The sequence below is a fragment of the Schistocerca serialis genome, chromosome 7 (assembly GCF_023864345.2).
Source record: "Schistocerca serialis cubense isolate TAMUIC-IGC-003099 chromosome 7, iqSchSeri2.2, whole genome shotgun sequence".
In the NCBI taxonomy this organism is placed as follows: Eukaryota; Metazoa; Arthropoda; class Insecta; order Orthoptera; family Acrididae; genus Schistocerca; species Schistocerca serialis.
Window position 1 is genome coordinate 575,083,790 of NC_064644.1, and position 25,123 is coordinate 575,108,912.

At 43.3% G+C, this 25,123-nt stretch overlaps 1 protein-coding gene across 1 annotated transcript in view; it reads left to right on the forward strand.

Moving 5' to 3' along the window:
• The window catches only part of LOC126412488 (uncharacterized), a 290,832-nt gene that overhangs the window by 184,270 nt on the left and 81,439 nt on the right, over positions 1–25,123 (forward strand). Inside the window, exon 6 of the mRNA XM_050082109.1 lies at positions 8,000–8,227. Within this exon, the coding sequence (XP_049938066.1) occupies positions 8,000–8,227 (228 nt within the window). The remainder of the gene's footprint in view (positions 1–7,999; positions 8,228–25,123) is intronic.

Sequence of the window (25,123 nt, forward strand, 5' to 3'; positions counted from 1 at the left end):
CGGCTCCGAAAGCCCATATCAATGATGTTTCATTGAAGGGTTCGCACGCCGACAGTTGTTGATGGCCCAGCATTGAAACCTGCAGCAACTTTCGGAAGAGTTACACTTCTATCACGCTGAACGATTTTCTTCAGTCGTCGTTTGTCCCGTTCTTGCAGGATATTTTTCCGGCCGCAACGATGTCGTCATGTTTTACTGGATTCCTGACATTCACGGTACACTCGTTAAACTGTCGTACCAGAAAATCCCCACTTCATCGCTATTTTGGAGGTGCTGTGTTCCACCGCTCGTGCGCCACGTTCAAACTCACTTAAACCTTGATAATTTGCCATTGTGGCAGCAGTAATCGATCTAACAACTGCGGCAGACAATTGTTGTCTTACATAGGTGTTGCCGACCGCAGCGCCGTATTTGCCTGTTTACATATCTCTGCATTTGAATATGGATGCCTATACCAATTTATTTGGCGCTTCAGTGTAAAATCTTTCGGGTCCTGGAGTCTGATTACAGTAACTAATTAACATGTGACCAGTGTCTCCTTTTTTTCATCTAATCTCAGATCCATTTTCTCTTTCTCGTTCTTTTGTGTTGTTTGCAAGCTGTAGCTAATATAATTGTGGCACACGCTTTCTTTTTGGTCTCCGACATCTTAACTTTGTAAAATCGTGTTGTCAACGGACAATTTTTGTCAGTGTTATTAATAGTGTGAGGTCGCTTTAATGTATTGAATGTTTGACAAACTAGTAGTAGTGTCAATAAATATTGAGTCCTTGCAGGCCCCTTTACAGAGCCAAATAAATCGTGCAGAGCCTTCTCGCTTTGCACAACTTTACTTTACATATCTCCTTTCATCACAAACCCCGAAACACCGTTGTAGTATCTAAGTGTAATTAATAATAACGCCTCAGTATTTTATCCTCTCTGAGTGAGACAGTATGGACGTCTATAATAGAGAGACATTTTTCAAGGCCTGGCTCTACAACGAAACACTGTTGACGGCTCAGTTTATTTACTCAGTCATTTAATTCGTGATTTTGAATGTATACTGACAGAAGTTTATCGTATACTCTTGCAAATTAGATTAGTCGATTGTTTGTTTATTGTTTCAGCCAATTTCAAAGCAATCCTAAGACTCATTAGAAGTGTTGAGCAGCAGGGTGCTGTCCTCAGGGTAAAATAACGCTGCGAGTAACACAAGCTCTGTACGTCTATCTGTGTGCGTCGGAAAGTTTAAATTTAGATTACTGCCGAAATATATTGACGTCCTACAGGGAACATAAATGCAGATGGTAGCCAAGCCTGCAGTTTGCGCTCTTGTTGTATCTGACCGCGAACAGCAAAACGGCGGCTGTGCAGTTCCTCAATACACTATGTGACCAAAGGTTTCCGGACACCTGGCTGAAAACGACTTAAAATTTCGTGGCGCCCTCCATGGGTAATGCTGGAATGCAATATGGTGTTGCCACTTTTAACCTTGATGACAGCTTCCACTCTCGCAGGCATACGTTTAATCAGGTGCTGGAAGGTTTCTTGGAGAATGGCGGCCCATTCTTCACGGAGTGCTGCACCGAAGAGAGGTATCGACGTCGGTCGGTGAGGCCTGGCACGAAGTCGGCGTTCCAAAACATCCCAAAAGTGTTCTGTAGGTTTAAGGTCAGGACTCTGTGCAGGCCAGTCCATTACAGGGATGTTATTGTCGTGTAACCACTCCGTCACAGGCCGTGCATTATGAACAGGTGCTCCATCGTGTTGAAAGATGCAGTCACCATCCCCGAATTGGTCTTCAACAGTGGGAAGCACGAAGGTGCTTAAAATATCAATGTAGGCATGTGTTGTGATAGTGCCACGCAAAACAATGGGTCCAAACCCCCTCCTCTAAAAACACGACCACACCATAACACCACCGCCTCTAAATTTTTCTGTTGGCACTAAGCACGCTGGCCGATGTTCACCGGGCATTAGCCATACTCACACCTTCCCATTCGTGCTGGCCACATTGTGTACCTTGATTCGTCACTCCACACAACGTTTTTCCACTGTTCAGTGGTCCAATGTTGACGCTCCTAACACCAAGTGAGGCGTCGTTTGCATTTACCGGCGTGATGTGTGGTTTATGAGCATCCGCTCGACCATGAAATCCAAGTTTTCTCACCTCCCGCCTAACTGTCATAGTACCTGCAGTAGATCCTGATGCTGTTTGGAATTCCTGTGTGAAGGTCAGGACACATGTCTGCCTATTACACATTACGACCCTGTTCAACTATCGGCGGTCTCTGTCAGTCAACAGACGTGGTCGGCCAGCACGATTTTGTGCTGTACATGTTCCTTCACGTTTCCACTTCACTATCACTTCGGAAACAGTGGACTTAGGGAGTGTGGAAATCTCGCGTACAGACATACGACACAAGTGACACCCAATCATCTGACCAAGTTCGAAGTCCGTGAGTTCCGTGGAGCGTCCGATTCTGCTCTCTGACGATGTCTAATGACTACTGAGGTCCCTGATACGTAGTAGCTGGCAGTAGGTGGCTTCAAAATGTACTTAATATGAATAAGGTATGTTTTTGGGGGTTTCCGGATACTTTTGATCACGTAGTGTACGTTACAAGTGTCCGTTGCGGTCAGAACAGCATTCTGTTTAGTTGTGAGTACTTTTTGTCGGAGCTAGTTCACTTCGAACGTGGACAAGTAGTTGGTTTTCGTATGGCGAGTGGTTCCGTTACCAAAGCAGCCCAGCTGGTGGTGTGTTTCAAGAGGGGCCGTGTCAGAGATTGATGCCACATACACGGAAAGTGGAAAAACATCATCCGCTAAGGCCCAGTGCAAACGGAAGCGTTTATTGAGTGAACGTGTCAGACAATCATTAGAAAGATTAGTAACGCGGAATAACAGGGCAGCTGCAAAAATCACTGCAGACGTTAATGTCGCATTTGCTTTCTTGTCAGCACCAAAAAGACACGAAGGAGCTCCGTAAGCAGGGAACTGTGGGACGAGCAAGAATTTCGAAACCACTTATCATTGGTCCAAATACTCTTAACAGGAAACGTGGTGTAGAAGCCATAAAGCGTACGCTGGGGTTTCCGGATACTTTTGATCACGTAGTGTACGTTACAAGTGTCCGTTGCGGTCAGAACAGCATTCTGTTTAGTTGTGAGTACTTTTTGTCGGAGCTAGTTCACTTCGAACGTGGACAAGTAGTTGGTTTTCGTATGGCGAGTGGTTCCGTTACCAAAGCAGCCCAGCTGGTGGTGTGTTTCAAGAGGGGCCGTGTCAGAGATTGATGCCACATACACGGAAAGTGGAAAAACATCATCCGCTAAGGCCCAGTGCAAACGGAAGCGTTTATTGAGTGAACGTGTCAGACAATCATTAGAAAGATTAGTAACGCGGAATAACAGGGCAGCTGCAAAAATCACTGCAGACGTTAATGTCGCATTTGCTTTCTTGTCAGCACCAAAAAGACACGAAGGAGCTCCGTAAGCAGGGAATTGTGGGACGAGCAAGAATTTCGAAACCACTTATCATTGGTCCAAATACTCTTAACAGGAAACGTGGTGTAGAAGCCATAAAGCGTACGCTACGAAACAATGAAAGAAAGTCATTTGGTGAGATATAACTCGTCCCACACTGTTTCCAACTTCTAGCTGAGTTTGAGTCCCAAGAATGAAACACAACGGGAGTCAGTGATGATTTTGGCATCAATATCGTGGTATTCCATGGGCTCTATGGTTAATCACCAACGGCAATTTGCCGCGGAGGATTATGTGACCATTTTGGCTGATCAGGTACAACGTTTGTTCCCCAGCGGTGAATCTGTGCTCCAAGGTGACAGCGACCCTGTTAACATTGTCCTGGACTGGTTTTGTGAGCACTAGAATGAACAGTCTCTTCTCTCCTGTTCACCACAGTCACCAGATTTCATTATTATGCCTTTAGGGTCTACTTTAGAGACAATGGTGGATAATCGCTATCCACCCACACCTTCGTTACCTAAACTTAACACTATTTTACAAGAGGAATCGTGTAGGATTCCCTTGAAAACCGTTCACGATCCGTATTTATCCATTCTGAGAACACTGGAAGCCGTTTTGAATGCCACTGTGTTTACAACACCGTATTTCGCATGATAATGGTTGCTTTGTTGGTGTTTTTGTCAAACGCTCTATGTTTACAGCAACGTTCTTGCTTCTGCATCAAAAGTTTCCACCCATACCAGTTTTTGCTTTTAATTATGATGTATCCAGTACATGTGAGTGTTGGATGCTTCGACAAATTATTTTTGTAAAGCAGTTGAAGATATGCAAACCGTATAAATAGGAAAGTAATTGCTGGGCTCAAACGTTAAAGAAAGGCAAGAAGCATGCTCGAAGCGAATTTATGTAGATCGAAAGTGCATCGATAGCAGGGAAAGTAATAGACATGGGATTACTGAAACATTGTGTAGGATTAGTTTTTGGTACGTATATTTACTTCTTCAGTACCAGCTTCTTTATTAGGTTCGTACGACCATTTCTTTTCGACAAGTCCCAGAACTTGTAAGAAATATGGACTATGGGTGAAATTCAGTCCACTTACTGACAAGTTACGACAATGTACTGTGAGACACAGTAAGTTGAGTTTTAATTTTAATACATGTATTATGATAAGCACATGGAAACATCCTGGTCGGCAAATAAGAGACAACAAAAGAGCAATGAAAAATTTCCTGTTAAGAGTGTTCTACTACGTTTAAAATCAGCTCATGCTACTCCCCTCATCGCCCCTCCCCCTCCCACATTAACCATGGATCTTGCCGTTGGTGGGGAGGCTTGCGTGCCTCAGCGATAAAGATGGCCGTACCGTAGGTGCAACCACAACGGAGGGGTATCTGTTGAGAGGCCACACAAACGTGTGGTTCCTGAAGAGGGGCAGCAGCCTTTTCAGTAGTTGCAGGGGCAACAGTCTGGATGATTGACTGATCTGGCCTTGTAACACTAAGCAAAACGGCCTTGCTGTGCTGGTACTGCGAACGGCTGAAAGCAAGGGGAAACTACAGCCGTGATTTTTCCCGAGGGCATACAGCTTTACTGTATGGTTAAATGATGATGGCGTCCTCTTGGGTAAAATATTCCGGAGGTAAAATAGTCCCCCATTCGGATCTCCGGGAGGGGACTACTCAAGAGGATGTCGTTATCAGGAGAAAGAAAACTGGCGTTCTACGGATCGGTGACAATGTTGACTGGAATATTCTCTTTCAAATTCTGGCGGTGGCAGGGGCAAAATACAGGGAGCGGAAGGCTATATACAATTGCTACAGAAACCAGATGGCAGTTATAAGAGTCGAGGGGGAGGAAAGGGAAGCAATGCTTGGGAAGGGAGTGACACAGGGTTTTAGCCTCTCCCCGATGTTATTCAATCTATATATTGAGCAAGCAGTATAAGAAACAAAACAAAAATTCGGAGTGGGTATTAAAATCTATGGAGAAGAAATAAAAACTTTGAGGTTCGCCGATGACATTGTAATTCTGTCAGAGACAGCAAAGGACTTGGAAGAGCAGTTGAACGGAATGGACAGTGTCTTGAAAGGAGGATATAAGATGAACATCGACAAAAGCAAAACGAGGATAATGGAATGCAGTCGAATTAAGTCGGGTGATGCTGAGGGAATTAGATTAGGGAATGAGACACTTAAAGTATTAAAGGAGTTTTGCTATTTTGGGGAGTAAAATAAGTGATGATGGTCGAAGTAGAGAGGCAATAGGAAGGAAAGCGTTTCTGAAGAAGAGAAATTTGTTAATATCGAGTATAGATTTAAGTGTCTGGAAGTCGTTTCTGAAAGCATTTGTATGGAGTGTAGCCATGTATGGAAATGAAACATGGAGGATAAATAGTTTGGACAAGAAGAGAATAGAAGCTTTCGAAATGTGGTGCTACAGAAGAATGCTGAAGATTAGATGGGTAGATCACATAACTAATGAGGAGGTATTGAATAGAATTGGTGAGAAGAGGAGTTTGTGGCACAACTTGACAAGAAGAAGGGACCGGTTGGTAGGACATGTTCTGAGGCATCAAGGGATCACAAATTTAGCATTGGAGGGCAGCGTGGAGGGTAAAAATCGTAGAGGGAGACCAAGAGATGAGTACACTAAGCAGATTCAGAAGGATGTAGGTCACAGTAGGTTCTGGGAGATGAAGAAGCTTACGCAGGGTAGAGTAGCATGGAGAGCTGTATCAAACCAGTCTCAGGACAGAAGACCACAACAACAACTCCTGTCACCTACTATTACTACATATACTGAAAAACACATCCTAGAAATACTAAAAGGAGTACGTAACTTATAGCAGACTACCTACAAGTCAAAGCCCACGTGTGCTGTCACACTTCTGTGGAATCTGTAGTCCTCGTCTGAGCTCAGCCAGTGTCGTGGAGCGCCTCGTGTGCGTGTTCGCTCCACAGCCTAGAGGGAGACCCGGGATGGCGCCCACGTTGAGCCCAACATCACGATTCTGAACTGAACTAGTCGCCGTTCATCAGATCCTCCTTCAGAAGTCACATGATCTCTACTTGTTGCCTACTTCTGGCATACCGCATTATATTCGCTCAATATACATCCTCCTTTAATACCAGACATTTTTATGGAACTTGTTATTCCAGAACGCTCGCGGCGTTAATAATTCGTACTTTAGGACTCACTATTTCGCCACCTAGTCTCTTCCCACGATTTCTCTCTTCGTTCAAAATCACCCTCCTCTCGAGCACGGCCAGGACGGAACGGTTAGGGAGGAAAGTGACGCCCGTCCTGTAAGAAGAAAGGACACAGTCGCAGATGGAGTGAGCCGAACCGCGGTGCAGTTTTCTCTCGCAGCACACCATTCTCACCACCCTACACACCCCACCCCCACGAATGGCTAAAAAAATGGCTCTGAGCACTATGGGACTTAACTTCTGAGGTCATCAGTCCCCCAGAACTTAGAACCACTTAAATCTAACTAACCTAAGGACATCACGCACATCCATGCCCGAGGCAGGATTCGAACCTGCGACCGAAGCGGTCGCGTGGTTCCGGACTGTAGCGCCAAGAACCGCTGGGCCACACCAGCCGGCCCCCACGAATGGTTTCTCCGTTCCTAGACCAGCCAGAGACACCAGTTTCCTTGAACGATACTGCTATACAATTGCCAGAACGTAGACGTTTTTAGGCCGCATCGTATATCACTGCAAGCAAAGCGATGTGTATACGGCTGTTATTTTGAACACCTTTGTTGATGAAGGATGCCTTACAGTGAGCAGGGACGTACACTGTAAGACCAGTTCCGCAAGAGGCCGCCTACACGTAATCACTACACAGCCGGCTGCAATAAAGTCCAATACGTAAACAATCAATAGTTGACGTAATACAACGAGACAGCTAACTCGTTGTTTATTTAGCTTGAAGCGATTTCAGACTAAAGACTTCAGGTTTGGGCTGCTTCTTTAAAGCCAGGAAGCTGGTGGTCGGCTTAGGTGACCTGATGTCGGCTCAGAGAGCGTGTAGCTGGTTTATAGCGCCGCTTGCAGCGACAACGGCTTGGTGGAGGCGGCGGTCGCGGTGTACGACTCGACTGATGATCGGTATCCTAGGGGAGCTCTAAAAAAATATCTGCCGCGTCGCTGCCGGAGGATGTGGCGATGCCATCTCTTCCATCTTATACATTAACTGCTGAACATCAGCATACTGCGTTTATGAACTGAATAATGTCAGACTCTTTTGTATGTGATTAGATACTAAGTACAGATTCGACGTCTTCAATGAAAAGCTTTTCCTGTTACGACAGTATACGTCACGTTGATCAGCTCCCACTTATCAACAAACCTCATCAATAAATATAAAAATTGGAATCACATAATTCATGTTCATTATTAACAGGGTCGTGTCGTGTACATTCTCAGCGGTCGAGTATTTTCCATCTATGAATGTTTTCGAGTTACCGAACGAGATGAAAGGTCGGTCGGACGGCACTTATCGGTCGTTTCCCTCAGGTGGTGCACCCGGAGAGCGGCGAACTGCTGGGCCCTAACACTGAGGGCGAGCTGTGTTTCCGGTCGCCGATGGTGACCAAGGGCTACTACCGCAGACCCCAGGCGACCGCGGAGGCGCTGGACGCGGACGGGTGGTTCCACTCCGGCGACATCGGCTACTACGACGAGAACGGCTTCTTCTTCATCACTGACAGACTCAAGGACCTCATCAAGTACCGCGGGAACCACGTGAGTGCCGCCACTGTCTCTTTTGTTTTATTCATAGACTGTCTGTGCTGTCTCTTCTTAGTGAGCCTACGTGATTGTTCCAAGTTTCTTGTCAGTGATCTGCAGTTACATCTGGAACACCACATACCAGTAAAACTCCTCACCAATGCTCTCCAATCTGTCACAACATACCCTGCCGCAATGACACACTAGTATTTGAAGCCACTCGAATACCACTTTCAATACGACACGTTGTAGCTATGTGCTTTCGTAATATTACATAACCTCAGCGCGCTGTTTTGGTGGGGACTTCTTCACCATCGTACATCATAAGGGAAATTGTGTAATACACACATAAAATTTTTTTGACGTATCAGGACTACTGTATTAAGTGAGTAATTGGTAAAGGCTGGCTGTAACGCAAAGGGGGCCACTGTTCTCTTATGTAAACAAACCAGCCACCTGCGCTGGCCTGCTTTATTGACCTAAACGAAATAATCACTTGGGCGCACTTTTTGCTTATTTACGACATAATTAATGGGCAATAGCTGCGATGTTGGTTACCATGATTTATAGGATGGATGCCTTCCTTGGTTCATGTTGACTCACATGTTCAAAGCTATCAGCAAAAAGTGATAACTGTCATTTTAATGATGGTAATTTATGACTCAAAAAAGAAAACGACTTCTTCCGAATCCCACGGCCCCCACCCGTACCACTGCCCCATTGTGCTCCTATTGGTCGTTTCCTCGCCACCATCCCCTCCGGACATTAGTGTCCTCAAAACATCCTCAGACTGGCGTTCTTAACGTGGACTTCACTCGAGCAGTGGCAGCATCAGTAAACTCAGGGTATACCGCAAATTTCCAACACACTATAGCACACAACGGTACTGGCCTAGTTTTCGTGAATGATCGGTACCCAACTTTATTTCCTGTAACATGTTACACTACTTAAGATTTCATGGCAAATTTTTGCGTAGCCGCACATGCCATTGTCATTTTACGGAATTCCTTGCCCTTTTTAAGTAGTCTATATACATGTAAATATGGGTTTCGTTGCTACTTCCTCCATTTTACAAGAAGATGCATGTACAGTGAGTTTCATGGCTAATTTCGACGATTTATCAAGAAAACACAGGTAGATACTGTTTTGTTGATATTTTACTCATTTTTTTGAAAAGACACATGTAAATATGGATTTGTAAACACCACCATACATTCCCTGCAAGCAAATCAATGTTGACGCTGTTTACATCTTTGGGGTAATTTTCCCGATTTTTCGAGAAGACACACGCAAATACTTCACTTTGCATGCATAAAAAAATTCCGCAACAGACCTTCTATAGGCACATGCCACTTTTGTGTGAAGTTTCACCGATTTTTTTCCTAGTATTCCACATAGCTACTTCTTCTTCAGGTAAAGAAGCGTAAAATATCGTCAAACGATCTCCGCGCATGGTGGTAATCTAGTAAATTACATAGGCATCCAACCATAAACATTTTTTAAAAACAAAAGACACACTTGGCCAACATTTTGCTTAAACTAACCTACCCCCGCATTGTCCCTCAACCTAACCCGCAATACCATTATACTTGATTTGTAAAAATAACAGTGGGAACGCTTCTACAGAGAAAGTTAGATCCTGCACTCGTGAACCCTACACCGGGCCCTAGAACACACATCCAACACACCTGTCTATTTCTGCATGCACCCAGTGTATACTTGTCACCTCAGCTGGCAAATGCCACTGTTGCTTGGCATTTTAGGGACGCAAATTGCCAGGATAGTGCGCAAATAATTGCCATGTATTTAAACAAACACCACCCAGTGTAGTGTCTCCCAAGTTCACCAAAAAGATACTACTTTGGTCACTCCCTTACAAGTTATGCTGCACAATTGAACAGTCCAAGAATGCAGGTTGGTTAGTTGATTTGGGGGAGGAGACAGAAAGCAAGGTCATCGGTGCCGTGGGTTAGGGAACGTTCAAATGGTTCAAATGGCTCTGAGCACTATCGGACTTGTGCTGAGGTCATCAGTCCCCTAGAACTTGCAACTACTTAAACCTAACCAACCTGAGGACATCACACACATCCATGCCCAAGGCAGGATTCGAACCTGCGACCGTAGCGGTCGCGCGGCTCCAGACTGTAGCGCCTAGAACCGCTCGGCCACTTCGGCCGGCGGTTAGGGAAGCATGTGGAAGTAAGTCGGCTGTGCTATTTCAAATGAACCAATCTGGCATTTGGCTGAAGAGATTTAGGGAAACCATAGAAAACCTAAATCAGGATCGTTCGACACGGATTTGAACCGTCCAAAAAATAGTTCAAATGGCTCTGAGCACTATGGGACTGAACATCTGAGGTCATCAGTCCCCTAGAACTTAGAACTACTTAAACCTAACTAACCTAAGGACATCACACACATCCATGCCTGAGGCAGGATTCGAACCTGCGACCTTAGCGGTCGCGCGGTTCCAGAGTTTGAACCGTCGTCCTCCCGAATGCGAGTCCAGTGTGCTAACCACTGCGCCAACTCGCTCGGTCCACCAATGCTCTTGTCTGTAATAAGAGAGGACTAAATGAACCGCCCCCGTCGTCTGCCAGTGCAGGACGCGTGTGACATGTGGGTCGGCATCCTGAGAGAACAGCCCGTGTCTGTGAGCGGCCTTCCAGTACCCACTGCTCAACCAGCCGCCAACCCGCAGACGTGTCGATGTCGGGCTGGCTGGAGGCTGCAAGGAAACGTTTCTTTAAATGATAGAGGAATTATGAAACTAATTCAGGCATAGCGCGAATTCGCGATATGTGGTCTATATTCTGCGGGCTCTTACCAGATCAGAAGTATCTGGACACTTACTAGCGGCATGTCACCGGCATATAACTCATACGAAAAAGAGAACTGAAAGACATCGTTTAACCCTCGAGCGTTGCATATGGTGCAGTAGACTCTAGTTTTAATGGAACATCTGTTAATCGTGAGCCGGCCGCGGTGGCCGTGCGGTTCTAGGCGCTGCAGTCCGGAACCGCGGGACTGCTACGGTCGCAGGTTCGAATCCTGCCTCGGACATGGATGTGTGTGGTGTTCTTAGGTTAGTTAGGTTTAAGTAGTTCTAATTTCTAGGGGACTGATGACGTAAGATGTTAAGTCCCATAGTGCTCAGAGCCATTTGAACCATTTGTTAATCGTGGGAGGGAGTACCACACAAGCATCACCGTACTTAAATAGCCCTGACAGACGTTAGGAAACTCTACACTGTTCTGACTCGATAGCTCTGCAGGATGAGTGAATATTTCCTTCATAAGCAAATTACATTTCAGAATCAGGAGGGAGTCTATATGCACATATACGGTATGGAACATTTGTTAATGGTGGAAGGGAGTATCATACACAGCATCACTTTACTTAAATCGGCCTGACAGACAGTTGGAAACTATGTCACACATGTGATGCCATTGCTCCGCTGGCTGAATGGATGTTTTCTCGGTAAGGGAGTCTATATGTGTATATATGGTATGAAAGACTAGTTTTAACGGAACATTTGCTAATGGTGGGATGGAGTACCACTCACGGCATCACTATACTTAAATAGAACTGATAGACATTTGAGCACTATGTTACATACACTTCTGATTCCATTGCTCTGCTCGATGACGGAATATTTCTTTGAAAGCAAATTAGATTTCCGGAGGGGATCTATATGTCATAGAAGACAATGGGAACGAGTGGATAACTGGCTATTCATCACAAGAAAATAAAATTTCAAAATTCTGAATGGGAGGTATATATGTATGTCGTGTGGAAGACTGTAGTTTTAAATTGGTTAATGCTATGAAGAAGGAGTCTCTCTCTCTCTCTCTCTCTCTCTCTCTCTCTCTCTCTCTCTCTCTCTCTCACACACACACACACACACACACACACACACACACACACACACACACACACACACACATTACTGTACTTAAATTAGACTGACATCTCTCTCTGTGACACACACACACACACACACACACACACACACACACACACACATACATACATACATACACACACAAACCATTACTGCACTTAAATTGGACTGACAGAGTATTTTGCAAATAATTATTTTTTGTGTGCTATGAATACCACATTTATTGCATCCAAAACCTGATGGAGTAGGTATACTATCTTACATTGAATTTTTGTTGATCTTAGAATGATTGACTGACCAAATTCGCAAACAGGACATCTGCATCTCAATGCTCCCATTATCTTGAACCATACAATACCACAGATCTATTCTCCCTCTCTCTCTCTCTCTCTCTCTCTCTCTCTCTCCACTGCAGTTGCATACCTCTTCCTGCAAACCACATATGTATATGAGACTTTGATGCTTCAGAATACACTCTGCAATAACTCTTGAGCAGTTAATTCTGATGTGACAACACCAAACACAATGAGTATTGATGCAATAACACTGATGCTGTCAAAGACGAGAATGTCAAGACAGAATGTGCCGTACTTAGCACTCAACTGCCTCTCAATATAGGTCAGTCCGCTGCACGTCCTCTCCAGCCTTATTTGAACGAGCGCCCCCACTTCCACCTTTCACCATTAATTCTCGATTTCCACAATAAGTTTGAGGTCACTGTCAGCTGCTATAACAACATTAACACGCATAGTCCTGTTTGTGGTTAAATGATATGTACTGGTAAACAATAACATATATTAAACAGTGTATAGTCGCTGCCAGCCAATTACATGAGTCCACATCTGCCTGTGTCACGTGGCTAATCTGCGAACTAAAAGCATCGTGTGGATCTATATAGGCTGGGATACTCAATTCGGTATATAACTGAAAAAAAGCTCTGCAAAAGACGAAGTATTTTCCCAAGAAACATAAGGGTCGATTAGGGCATGCGACATACCCTCCGCCATGCACTGTACAATGACTTGTGGTGTATTTGTTTTACATGTAGGATGTACGCAGGTGATGGAGTTGTCTACAGGCAGGCGCAGGCGCGGCTCGTGGTTTCTATACTGTGGAAGGTTGCGGTATTTATCGGAGCCAACATAGTCCTCGGGTTATGCAACAGATTAGTCTGACATAAACAACTAACAAGGGAACCTCCCCATCGCATCCCCCTCAGATGTAGTTATAAGTTGGCACAGTGGATAGGCCTTGAAAAACTGAACACAGATCAATTGAGAAAACAGGAAGAAGTTGTGTGGAACTGTGAAAAAATAAGCAAAATATACAAACTGAATAGTTCAAGGGAGGATATCCAACATTAAGGACGATAGGAACGCAGGAGCGCCGTGGTCTCGTGGTAACGTGAGCAGCTGCGGAACGAAAGGTCCTAGGTTCAAATCTTCCATCGAGTGAAAAGTTTAATTTTTTATTTTCAGTTTATGTGACAAACTCTTATGTTTTCATCACTTTTTTGGGAGTGATTATCACATCCACAAGAAAACCTAAATCGGGCAAGGTAGATGAATCTTTTTACCCATTCGCCAAGTGTACAAGTTAGGTGGGTCGACAATATATTCCTGTCATGTGACGCACATGCCGTCACCAGTGTCGTATAGAATACATCAGATGTGTTTTCCTGTGGAGGAATCGGTTGACCTATGACCTTGCGACAAATGTTTTCTGTTCACATTGGAGAGGCACGTCCTTTCGTCTACTAATCGCACGGTTTTGCGATGCGGTCGCAAAACACAGACACTAAACTTATTACAGTGAACAGAGATGTCAATGAACGAACGGCCAGATAATAACTATGCAAAAATAAAGGAAGTAAAATTTTCAGTCGAGGGAAGACCTGAACCAAGTACCTCTCGTTCTCCAGCTGCTCACGCTATCACGGTACCACGGCGCTCCTGATCTCACAGAGTCCATTATGGTGCTTATGTGGCCCATTGACTACTCAGTTTGTATATTTTGCTTATTTTTTCACAGTTCCACACAACTTGTTCCTGTTTTCTCAATTGATCTGTGTTCAGTTTATCAAGGCCTATCCACTGTGCCAACTTATAACTAAATCTGAGGGGGGTGCGATGGGGAGGTTCCCTTGTAAGAATTCAGGGGGAAGGGGGGGCATATCACCCTCTACCCTTAATTTTACGTACTGTATCTTCTATAATCAGGTATTAAATATCATTATAAGCTAACTTAGAGTTAAAATTTTTGGTTAGTGTTTTTATACGTCATCATTACATTTTCTGACACTTTGCAGCAAACCGTATGAAAAGACGCGTTTCGGAGAGATCTTTAATGCGATGAATGTTAACTTTGCGGCTGCTTAATATTTTAAGTGTTTTCAGTTCTAAACTTAAGGCGTTTATTGTGGTTTACCTCTAAAGCTCGAAGTTTACGAGTTCACATGACGATACTGTGATGTTTTTGTGACGCCACAGGTCTTGTGCAAGGAAAACTCACTAAAATCTTGCAAAATACACTCCGAAAAAGAAACTTACAAATATCACACGATATCAACAAAATCAGTCAGCATCAGCAAGCAAGGAGAGTAAAGAAATGGGACAAATTTCGCGCGCTTTGTCCTCTAATCACTTATGAAACTCTCGCTAGATGGCAGTACTGTTATGTTACTGTAGTCTAGTGCACTCTGGCGGGATATTTGCAAACTTATTCTAAATGTGGATAAAATAGCCGATGGCAGAAACAAAACAACTATGTAAAACATTATCAAAACAATAATACTAAACGTCGATTAATGACGCATCGAAGCCTAGTAGAGATGTGCAGAGACAGAGATTGGATAGCGAAGTTTTGGCCACTCTACATTCCTTTATTACATAGATAGTGGAACGTGAAAAACTTGTGGTGGTTGGTATGACACCCTTAGGCTGCAAGCTCTGAGCCTTCGGGTCGCCCATAAAGAGCAGTACTATGTAGAAGCCACGCCCCCAAACCGCTACTACATGCAGCTTACGGACGTTCCAAGGCGCAGCCTAAACACTACTAACCGTTCGGAAAACATCTATCGATACCAACAGTTCCAAAAACGCTGACCGTCGTTATTTTAGTCGGAATGGGAAATATGCGAAAGTCGTCCTGATAATTTAAATTATGTAATACGTGCTTGTGAAATTTACTTTAACATATATTTTGAGGCGGCTCCGCCTCAGAGCCTTTAATTACGAGCCGCGCCTGGGCAGGAGTGAATACCTGTGGTGGTGCGTCTGTTTACATTAAAAAATATAAGTACTATAAGTACCACTATATGTATGCAAACAGCCCACTGCTCTAGACGGAATATGATATCATGATCGGTCCACAATCGAACAGTGTATGGGGGGAGGAATGAACAGTGCTGTGATTAAACCCTAGATCTTCACCCTGTTCTTGCAGTATCTCTGAATTGTGTATGGTTGTACGAATCAGCTGCATCATTGTAAATGATTCAATGGATTGTGTGTTTAAAGCTCTATGGGACTGTTAGAATCATATAGTTCGGTACATCCCATGTGTAAAAAGACTATGTATTTCTTGCAATACACAATACATTCAACGAAGACTCTGGTACCATTATGCCATCGTATATCTAGCGTAGCGATCAAAGGAATATGCTGAAGGAGATTAGGATATGTCCAGCGACATTTTTATAGATAATCATTTGATATCATCCGGTTTCAGGTATTAGACTCTGAATTTCTTCGTGCAGTCCTCTAATACCAAAGGTGCAACAGTAAGGCTTCCTTGGCCATTAAAGACATTATATCTGGTGTAGCAGTCATAGAGGAGATTAGGACATATACAGAGGCATACAGTCAATCATTTTTACTCGATCATTACGTGTGTGAGTTGAACAGGAACGAAAAAGTTGTTAATACTGCAACGATGTAGTCCACACCATGTACTTACAGTGGTTTGCAGAACATGTATATAGATGGAGGCTCGTCTGTACCACGTTTGCGACACAGGTAGGCTGCAGCGGTTTTCAGAGGCCTGGGGTTGGGTGGGAGTCGCAGCTAATGTAGACAAATGTAACTACTGAATCTAAAGCAGCCAAAGAGACACGCTTCTGTTCCATTATGTCATTGACTACAAATCACTGGAAACAGCAGCAATCGTAAAATATCTGGACGGAAGCATCCGCATGGTGATGAATTTCTTCTTAAAGTTAATGTACTATTGTTTCTCGTTATGTTGGCTCTCGACATATCCAGTGACGGGCAAAGGGCTAGACAGTCTCCTAACAAATAGAACAGTGCTGCCGCAACGTGATGGGATATCGAAGAAATTAGCAGGGCTCCGTGACTTCTCTGGGGACATCTACAGCCACCTTTGCCCTTCAAAATAAGACAGATGCAAATTCCATGTATCGAAGACGATAATCTGACAAAAGATGAGAGATGATCCCCTTATTGCTACTTCTAAGTGTTTCAAGCATGTTACCCCCTTCCACACACGTCTCGCGAAGCGACTGTGCCGAGAATTTTTGGGGCAAAATGAAGGTTTTTCATTCGTCTTTTGTTTTCCCGGTAAATTTGTTAGAGTGGATAGGAATGAAAGGAAGGCGATATTACTGCTGCGTTGCAAATCTGTATATCGTTGGTTGAAGTTCTTTAATTGAGGAATTGTTAAAGGTGAGAATATGGGGAAAAGCCGTGTCTTTCGCGAAAGAGCAGCCGTCATGTCTTAAGGGTTGTCAGTGTACGGGTATTATGTTGACGAGTTGCGCAACGGACTGATCTGACAAGTACCCTTTGGCTCCTGCAAGAAGCAATTTCCGCCCCACACTACTACACATTTTTTCCTACGGCCACCTGTTGATACTTTACCGGTAATTCATTCTACATAGACGTATCAGCTCCCCGTTACTGTATGGTTTATCTAAGCATTGATTTTTTTGTCCGTTGTGTCAAAGAATTTTACAACGCTTTTCCCCTCTGAGTTTTCATATGGTGTCATCTGAAGTAAATTGTATTTAATTTTTTTTGTACGCCTACTTAGACCAATATCTATCCAGATATGCTGTTCTGAACTGTAGGTAAGACGTACAGGTAGCAGCGATCTTTTGCATTACCTCCTCTACTGTCCCTGACATGTGTGCACAAATAAAGTCAGGTTTTTGAGCCAAGCTCCAATGATTTGGTCATCTTCCTTGAAATGTTGGAATTTTCTAACTGTCAAAAAGTGATCTGTATCGTATCTACTCATAAATCCGGGTTGTGGCTGATTCACAGACTCAAATAATATGCCATTGCTTGTGTTGTCTTGCCTGTTCTCTGGCAATCCACTGCCTGTCTGCATATTCTCAATTTCCTGACCCATATTCGCATCACATCGTAACATTGGTGAACAAAAATGTTGTTAGTTTGTCTCTACTCTCGTCGTTCGCGGTATTTTACCTATGCTACTGTTATATTGTGTCATCGGGTTTACTGGTTGAGTCGCCTGTCTGTACATTGGTATCGGCTGACTGTGTGTGTCCCGTTTTTCTAGACACTATGCCTGGTTCTGTGTCGTGTCATGTGTCGCTTTAGTCGGGGCCTTCTGTTTCGACTTCTGCGCGAATGTTACTTCTGGTCTTTGTTCTACTTGAACTTTCTTAGACGGCTCGTGTTCGTGTACTGAATTAATGCTTGACGTATCAGTTGTGTCCCTACAGGTGTCATCGGTTTCGATCTTTTCTTTGACAGTTTGTATCAACTCCGTTCGAAGCTTTACAAAATGATCTTTGTTTTTAAGTTCTATTTTACTGATCCGCTGATCATATTTTTTCAGTGCAACTTTTGCGACCTTGCTTTGAATCGCTTGTTCTTCCGAAATTTGTACTGCTGCTCGAGTGGCCTTTTTAGTAAAACGTTCCACCTTTTTGTCAACGTTTACGATGTCCAATTGGACCTTGTCCACGTCAGTGTGTAATTGTTGCTTACCTTGTGTTAGTACCTGAATTCTTTCCCTAGATTCTTTCGCGTCTTTATTTATCTGAGTGATCTGACTATCAATTCTGGCGATCCCTTCTTCCATCTGTATTTTAACCTGTTGGATCTGTGTCTTAATCTCTTGTCTCAATTCCTGATTATCCTGTTTCAATTCCTGATACTGTTTCGTCATCTGTGTATTAATATCCTGATTCTGTTTCGCTATTTGTGTCGTTATACTATCGTTAATTTTTTGTAACATCTCCATGATCTCCTCCTGTCCTGTACATTCTGCTGAACTGTATGTTTTCGATCTATTGTTTTCTACTCGGTGACTTACGTCGTTTACTGGACTGTGCTGTGACGTTTCTAAGTTCGATAACTGCAAGTATCCGTGCTGTCTTCCGTGCTCCCTGTGTTGCTCTTTATGTTGAGGACTAGTTGCTTTTGTCATTGAACCATTTCCTGGCGCAAACAACTCTGCACACTGCCCTCTCTGTTGTGTATGTCTTATGTTTACAGTTGCGCCTGTTACGGTACCTTTTCGCGGCGCTCGTAACTCCACAGAATTGGGTGCCTGTTACTGAGGCATATTTAGTATGTGTACAAGAGGTTCGACGTATTCTAAATGTCCCCCCTCTTCCTCACTGTCTACTTCTCTTTGAACGTTAACTAACTGCCGGTTCATTGACTGTATTGACGCTTATTCTGTCTCTGAATATGCGGGAAACAAACGAGTTTCCTGAGCTCGTTTCGCTGCTAATTTTTGCCATTTCCTGCGTGGGCTGTCTATTTCTGGCTCAGAATGTGCCCAACATGGAATTTCGTATTCTGAAAATTCGGTGTTGTCCCTTCGATTCCCAACTGTCTGATCTGTCTCAATTCTATCCAAATCTACCTGAGCCTGCTGATTCTGCAGCTCACCGACTTTCCTGTCCTCTGGTTCACGGTCTGTCCTGTTTTCAACGAGCTCGTTTACTTGCTGTCTATCGGGTTGATTCTCCCCCTTCTTGTCTACTTGCTGTCTGTCGCATAACCTTTTGGCTTGCACTCTACCAGTTGGTTGAACCAACAAAACGTCGTGAATTCTCGGCTACGGTCTCCAATCTCCACCTGTGCGCTTGCAAAGGGAGTAAAAATGTTACTTCTTAATTCTAACTTATTTGATACTGTGTCACTCTGCATCTCTGTGTCTGTGACTATCACCTGAAAATCCTATGCCCTAACAGCTACTCAAAAATCCAAAAAAATCCAAAAATTTTCCAACACAATAACACAAGACCTTTTTACTACAATTCTGCTTTCCTCGCCACTTGTGTCTATTATGATCCAAAATCTTTGCAAGTACCTCTCTAAGACATGAAAGAAAATTTTTCAAAGTGATAATGCACCCTAACATAAAAATTTTTTCTCCAATTAACTAAATTTCTTTTTTTTTCAAAAAAATTACAGTTATGTACTTCTCGCTTAACTTAACATTGCATAAATATCAACAAACTTTCTGTAACACCCAAAATAATTTTTTTTACTAAGACTGCAACCTGTCATACCTATAATCTATCACCTATTCTGACACTGTCCTATCTTGGTAACCTACCTATGTTACCTATCCTGGCAGGGTCGCCATTTTCTGTCAGTTTGTGGGTGTTATGTTGACAAGTTGCACAACAGATTGATCTGACAAGTTCCTTTTGGCTGCTGCAAGAAGCAATTTCCACACCACACTACTACAGAAGTCAGACAGAAGCTCCTAACGTACTAAAAAGAAATGCCTGAAAAACTTTCAGCAATAAATATCTTCTGGAGTCGTCCACTGCAAGGAAAAGACAAAAATATTGCATTTTCTTACGTAACTAGTGGGATACTTGGGTACTGGAGTATTGCTAGTTAGTGTAAGAAAAACATTAAACGAACGGAAAGTATTATTTATTGCAAAATTTAAGAAGATCAAGTGAAACTTTTATTTATAAACTGATACACAAATTTCCGGGTTCTTTTCGGAACAGGAGGTTACCTCTTATGGATAGGAATCCTGTTAATGACATTTTTATACAAAGTGTGGGAAAGCTCTTTAATCCCTTTTCTTTAAGAATGTTATTTACTCGGCAGAATGGCTGAGAGCCGCGTCTGCTTAACTTAGAATAATTATCCGATTGAATTTTTCTAAGTACGGTCGAGGCTGCCGCGTGAGAAATGTAATGGAGTGACATGAATTAAGTATGTTGTTTCTAATGGAGGAAAGATGGGCTCGCCTACGCTGTAGCGCGCAATACCATGAGCTGCGAAGACTGCTGCCTGCGTCGTTCGCCGCTGAAAAACAACAAAACTATCTCTTTCTATCTGGGCGGTCAATAGAACTCTCACTACGCCTTGCTGAAGTCAAGGACTCCTATCTGCCCCTAGTGTAATTACTGGCGTGGTACACTGGTCAGATAACCAGTCCACTGCAATGCCACTCAATGGTCGCTCACAGGCGCTAACTAATACTCTGTCTGTGTTCACACCGCACATTGTCACAGCCAACACAGTGAACAAACGCTAAATCGCGAGCGACTCAGTATAGAGTATCACTCCAATTAGCTAGCAACAGAGGTGCTCTCTCAGTGCAGTACTGAATAGAGACTTTGTTCCTCGCTCTCTGTGTACACGCTCGAGCGCACTCGCTCCCGCTACATGTTCCCACTTTAAGAGCGTCACCGGAATGACTTCCCTCCACGTAAAAAAAGGTATATCATCCGCTGTCTTTCCCTCATTCCTCTGGCTCATTGCGTCAGAAATAGTCCACCAGTCATCATTACTCTTACAAATGGGAGAATGACTAAGCCCACCAATCCGGAAACATATAGCATCTGCGTTAGGCGTTTACTGTCCACCTGTGAGAACTCTGAAACTGCGCACTAGGTCCATCAAAAAATGCATATGCTGGGGCTCTCTCGACAATACAGTGGTGTTTGCTTTTAAGGTGAACACGCAGGCCATTATCCCGTTTCTCCGGCAAAACTGTTTCGGTCCGTGGCCAGTCAGCTGGCCTGCGCAGCTGTGTGCCAACCCACCCTCCTGTGGACTTCCTAGCGGGCTGGTTGCCTCTGCCGAACAAAAACTCCTGTGGCCGTCGTGTCTTGATTGTTTGTGTACGCCAGCCTCGACTTTTTAATCTCGATGTGCACTTGTGATTTATTTATTAGATTTGCATATCAATTAAATGGTAATATGTAAAATTGACTCTACCCTATCGAGTTTGGGCTCGAATGAAACGTCTTGATATGCAGAATACGATGGTGAGGTCGGAATATGTAAGAAATGAAGGTCAGGAGACCATTCCACCTTACAGGGTGGTTGGTGGTCCACCTCCTATTAAACTGCACTCGAAAGGTTTTGAATAAAAATAATAAATAGCTATTTTAATGTGTTTATTTGTGTATAAAATGTGTGACTGATTTAGCAAAACTTCTTGGTGATGAAGGGGCCGCTCTGTTTTCTTTATCTGCGATCACACTACTGGCTGTTTTTAACCAGCAGTACGTCTTTAGATATTTTAAATTAAATGAAGGTCATGCAGCAAAAGACAACGTTCTTCGGTGACTTTTGTGCGTCTGTAAGTGGATGGACTGACATTTCAATAGGTAGATTAATTTTGCATTGTTCAGTCACAGATAAAATTCTGTGAATAAAGTTAGGGCATTTCTGTGCACCTCATAATTTTTGATCGACAGACAGACATTCTTTCCATCTGCCGATATAAAGAGCAAATGAATGTCCCAACAACGAAGGTAGATTCAAATGAATTTATATTACATTTAATGTCCGTTAAATGATGATCATGTAACAAATGATGTTGGACAAATAGCGTGTATCATCTTGTAGCGTCAAGCTAAATAAACAAAGGTTTCCAAGCTGACTTGCGGAAGAAAATGTTAAACATCGTCAAAACAGAGTTGACTTGAAACTTAGCATTTTCTTTCAAACTGTTCAGTTATGAAATATAACTTTGTTACTTCTACAGCTATTATCACTCGTCTACTAAATTGTAGTAGAGACTTCGTCGGTGACTGAGAAGACTGGGGGCACGTTCTGTGAGTTTTGTCTGTTGCGAATGGATGTACTGACGTCTTAACAACCAGGCCACATTCGCGTAGATGAAGTTTTGTGAATAAAATTATAGGATTACTTTGCAGCACAGAAATTCTGACAGACAAACAGACAATCCTACTCTGCACCATTCACGTACGGTTCTAGTTGCAGACGAAAAACAAATGTGCTACACGATTCCTAGGAGTAACGAAATTTGGCTATGATAGTGGAACTGAAATGAAGGGAGAGCCATCTGCCGCAATTGGAACGTTGATACATTCGTCAACCATTCTTTCAGAATGAAGGAAGAGTGCTACAACTGCTAATAAAAACAAACTCGAGAGAGAACCGAGCGGTACTGAATGCAAGCTTGAGGGTGGAGACTCAAGTAGACGTTACTGTTGCATAGAGCATGTACTGTCAGTGAATCGAAAATGTTTCTAAGCAATGCACACAACACATACCGTCGACATTTTGCAATGTTGTAGATATTTTTAGTGCAGTACAGTGACTGCTTTGCATTAAACAGCGTCTTTCGAATTTCTTATTTTTTGTGTGAGTTACGCACCGCTGAAATTCCGCTAGAAGGTAGCTGGATACTTCCAATTAGATAGAATTTGTAAATAGAGTTTGTTTCGCGCTGTACCTGAATTAGTTCCGTAATTCCTCTTGGAATTGGCGGGAAGAAAGGTTGCCCTTGCAGCCTCCAGCCAGCCCACATCGACACATCTTGAGGGACGGTTTGGCATTGGGTGGCGGGAGGGCCTTTGTCGAAAGCTGCGTCCTGCAGTGGCAGAGGAGGGGAAGGTTTTTGTAGTCGTGTAGTCACGCGTGAGCATTGCTGGACTGTCCAGCTGTGTGGTAGAAGCTGTAAGAGAGTTGTCATGGCAGTACCCGTTTGGTGGACTTGGGAGACACTACATTGTGTGATGATTGTTGAAAGATACACACGGCAGTTATTCACGCAGTGTCGCAGCAGTTTGCGTCCCAGACATGCAGAGGAACGGTGGCAGTTGCCGGCTGGAGGAGATGTCTATGTGGTAAGCACGTGCGGACACAGACAGGGAGTCGGCCTCGTGCAGGCTAACTTAATGCGGGATCTACCTTCCTGTGTAGAATCGGTCACGCCATTATTTCTATAGGTCAAGTATAATCTTATTATGTGTTAGGTGAGCTGATAGTTTGGGGGATAAGTTCGTTTAAGAGTAACGTCTGCATGCAACGTATTTTGTTGTTAAATAAAAATGTTTAAGGTTGAAGATGTATGTAATTAGTTAGATTACCATAATGTTGAGATTGTTTAATGAATATACTTACATGTGTCTTCAGGAAAAAACATAGCTACATAAGGAATACTACGGAAAAAATAGGTAAAACTGTTCATAGCAGTGGTATGTGCCTATAGAAGATGTGTTGAAGAAATTTTTTATACATTCACAGTATTTATGTGCTTCTCAAAAAATCAGTAAAATTACCTCAAAACTGTAAACAGCATCGAACATTGAGTTGCTTATAGGGGATGTATGGAGGTGGCATTTACAGACTCATATTTACATGCGTCTTCTCAAGAAATCAGTAAAATATCCACAAAACCAGAGTCTAGGTGTGTTTTCGTCATAAATCGGCAAAATTAGCTACGAAATGCGTATTTACATGTATCTTCCTAAAAAGAGAGGGAAAGTAGCAACGAAATCCTTATTTATATGTATCTTGTTAAAATGTGCATATTAATAACAATGAAATCTTCGTCTCCTTAAAAATTATCCGCGAAGCTGTAAATAGTGTCGTGTGTTGCAGGAAATCGCGTTGAGTGTCGAACATTCGTGACAACTAGGCCAGTATCACTGGGTTCTGTACTGTTCCGGAAATTCGCGATGTCAGCTGGTTTTACTGGTGCTGCTGTTTCGAGTGAGGTTCACATTAAGAAGTCCAGTCTTTGGATCTCTAGGGGATACGTATGTCCAATGGGATTGGTCGTGGGGGACAACGAATTGGAGCACAATGCGGGTGTTTGGGGTTGTGGCGGCCGTAGGTGCTAGAATATGTCCTTTTTTGGGTCATTCATTACCATATTTGAAACGACACTTATAACACTACACTAAAAGCTTTGTACAGTTGAGTAGATGTGAACCAAGGCATCGACCTTGCCTATAAATTATCGTAATTAACACGACAGTTTTTGCCTATTAATTATGTCCTAAATAAAGAAAACATACGCCGAAGTGAAAGTCTGCGTTATCAAATTAGGCTAGCACAAGAGGTTTTTTTTTTATTAATATATGAGAACAACGCCCGCCATTGGGCTAGAACCGGCCTTTTCCCATTAATAAATTGTGGGGGAGGTGACGTCTATCATATTTAAATAGTTGGTTCCTCCCCCGTTTTTTTAGGTAGTCAGCCATCTATTAACAAGCAGTGTGTCGCTAATAAGTTTTTCCTAACGAATAAGTGTTTTGAAAAAAGACGAACCAAAGATTTCTCAGGACATCAGCTGCTGTGTGTTCGTGGGCGATTCTCACTGCAATGTTGCCTTTGGGAACAGACATTGCTCAAACCACAAGATGTGTATCATGATGTCCAGTAAGAGCGTCATCAATCCAACATCGCCCACTGTTGATGATATTCCTACGATTGGGCCGATAGTATCGTTTCTGATAACATCGATGTGTCCAACTCAAATGTTTCATCACAGCAACATGCCGGCTTTTCACACGGATTTTATTGATAGCAAAAACCCAGAACCTTCCAGTTTGAGTAGTTAAACACCTGTTTAAATTTTACGCTCGGACGCATTCTTCTTTCCGCCATGTAGCGCTCTTGACGATGCCCACCAGTTGTCCAAAGCGGCAAGTGCTAGTAGCATACTGTCTGGCATTGGCCCCTCTTTTATGTGACTGGTGCGATTTTACGTGTGCAACCCTTGTGTCGTTCTCATTGACTATTAGTTATGTCAGGGTCTGTGGACTGTTATTA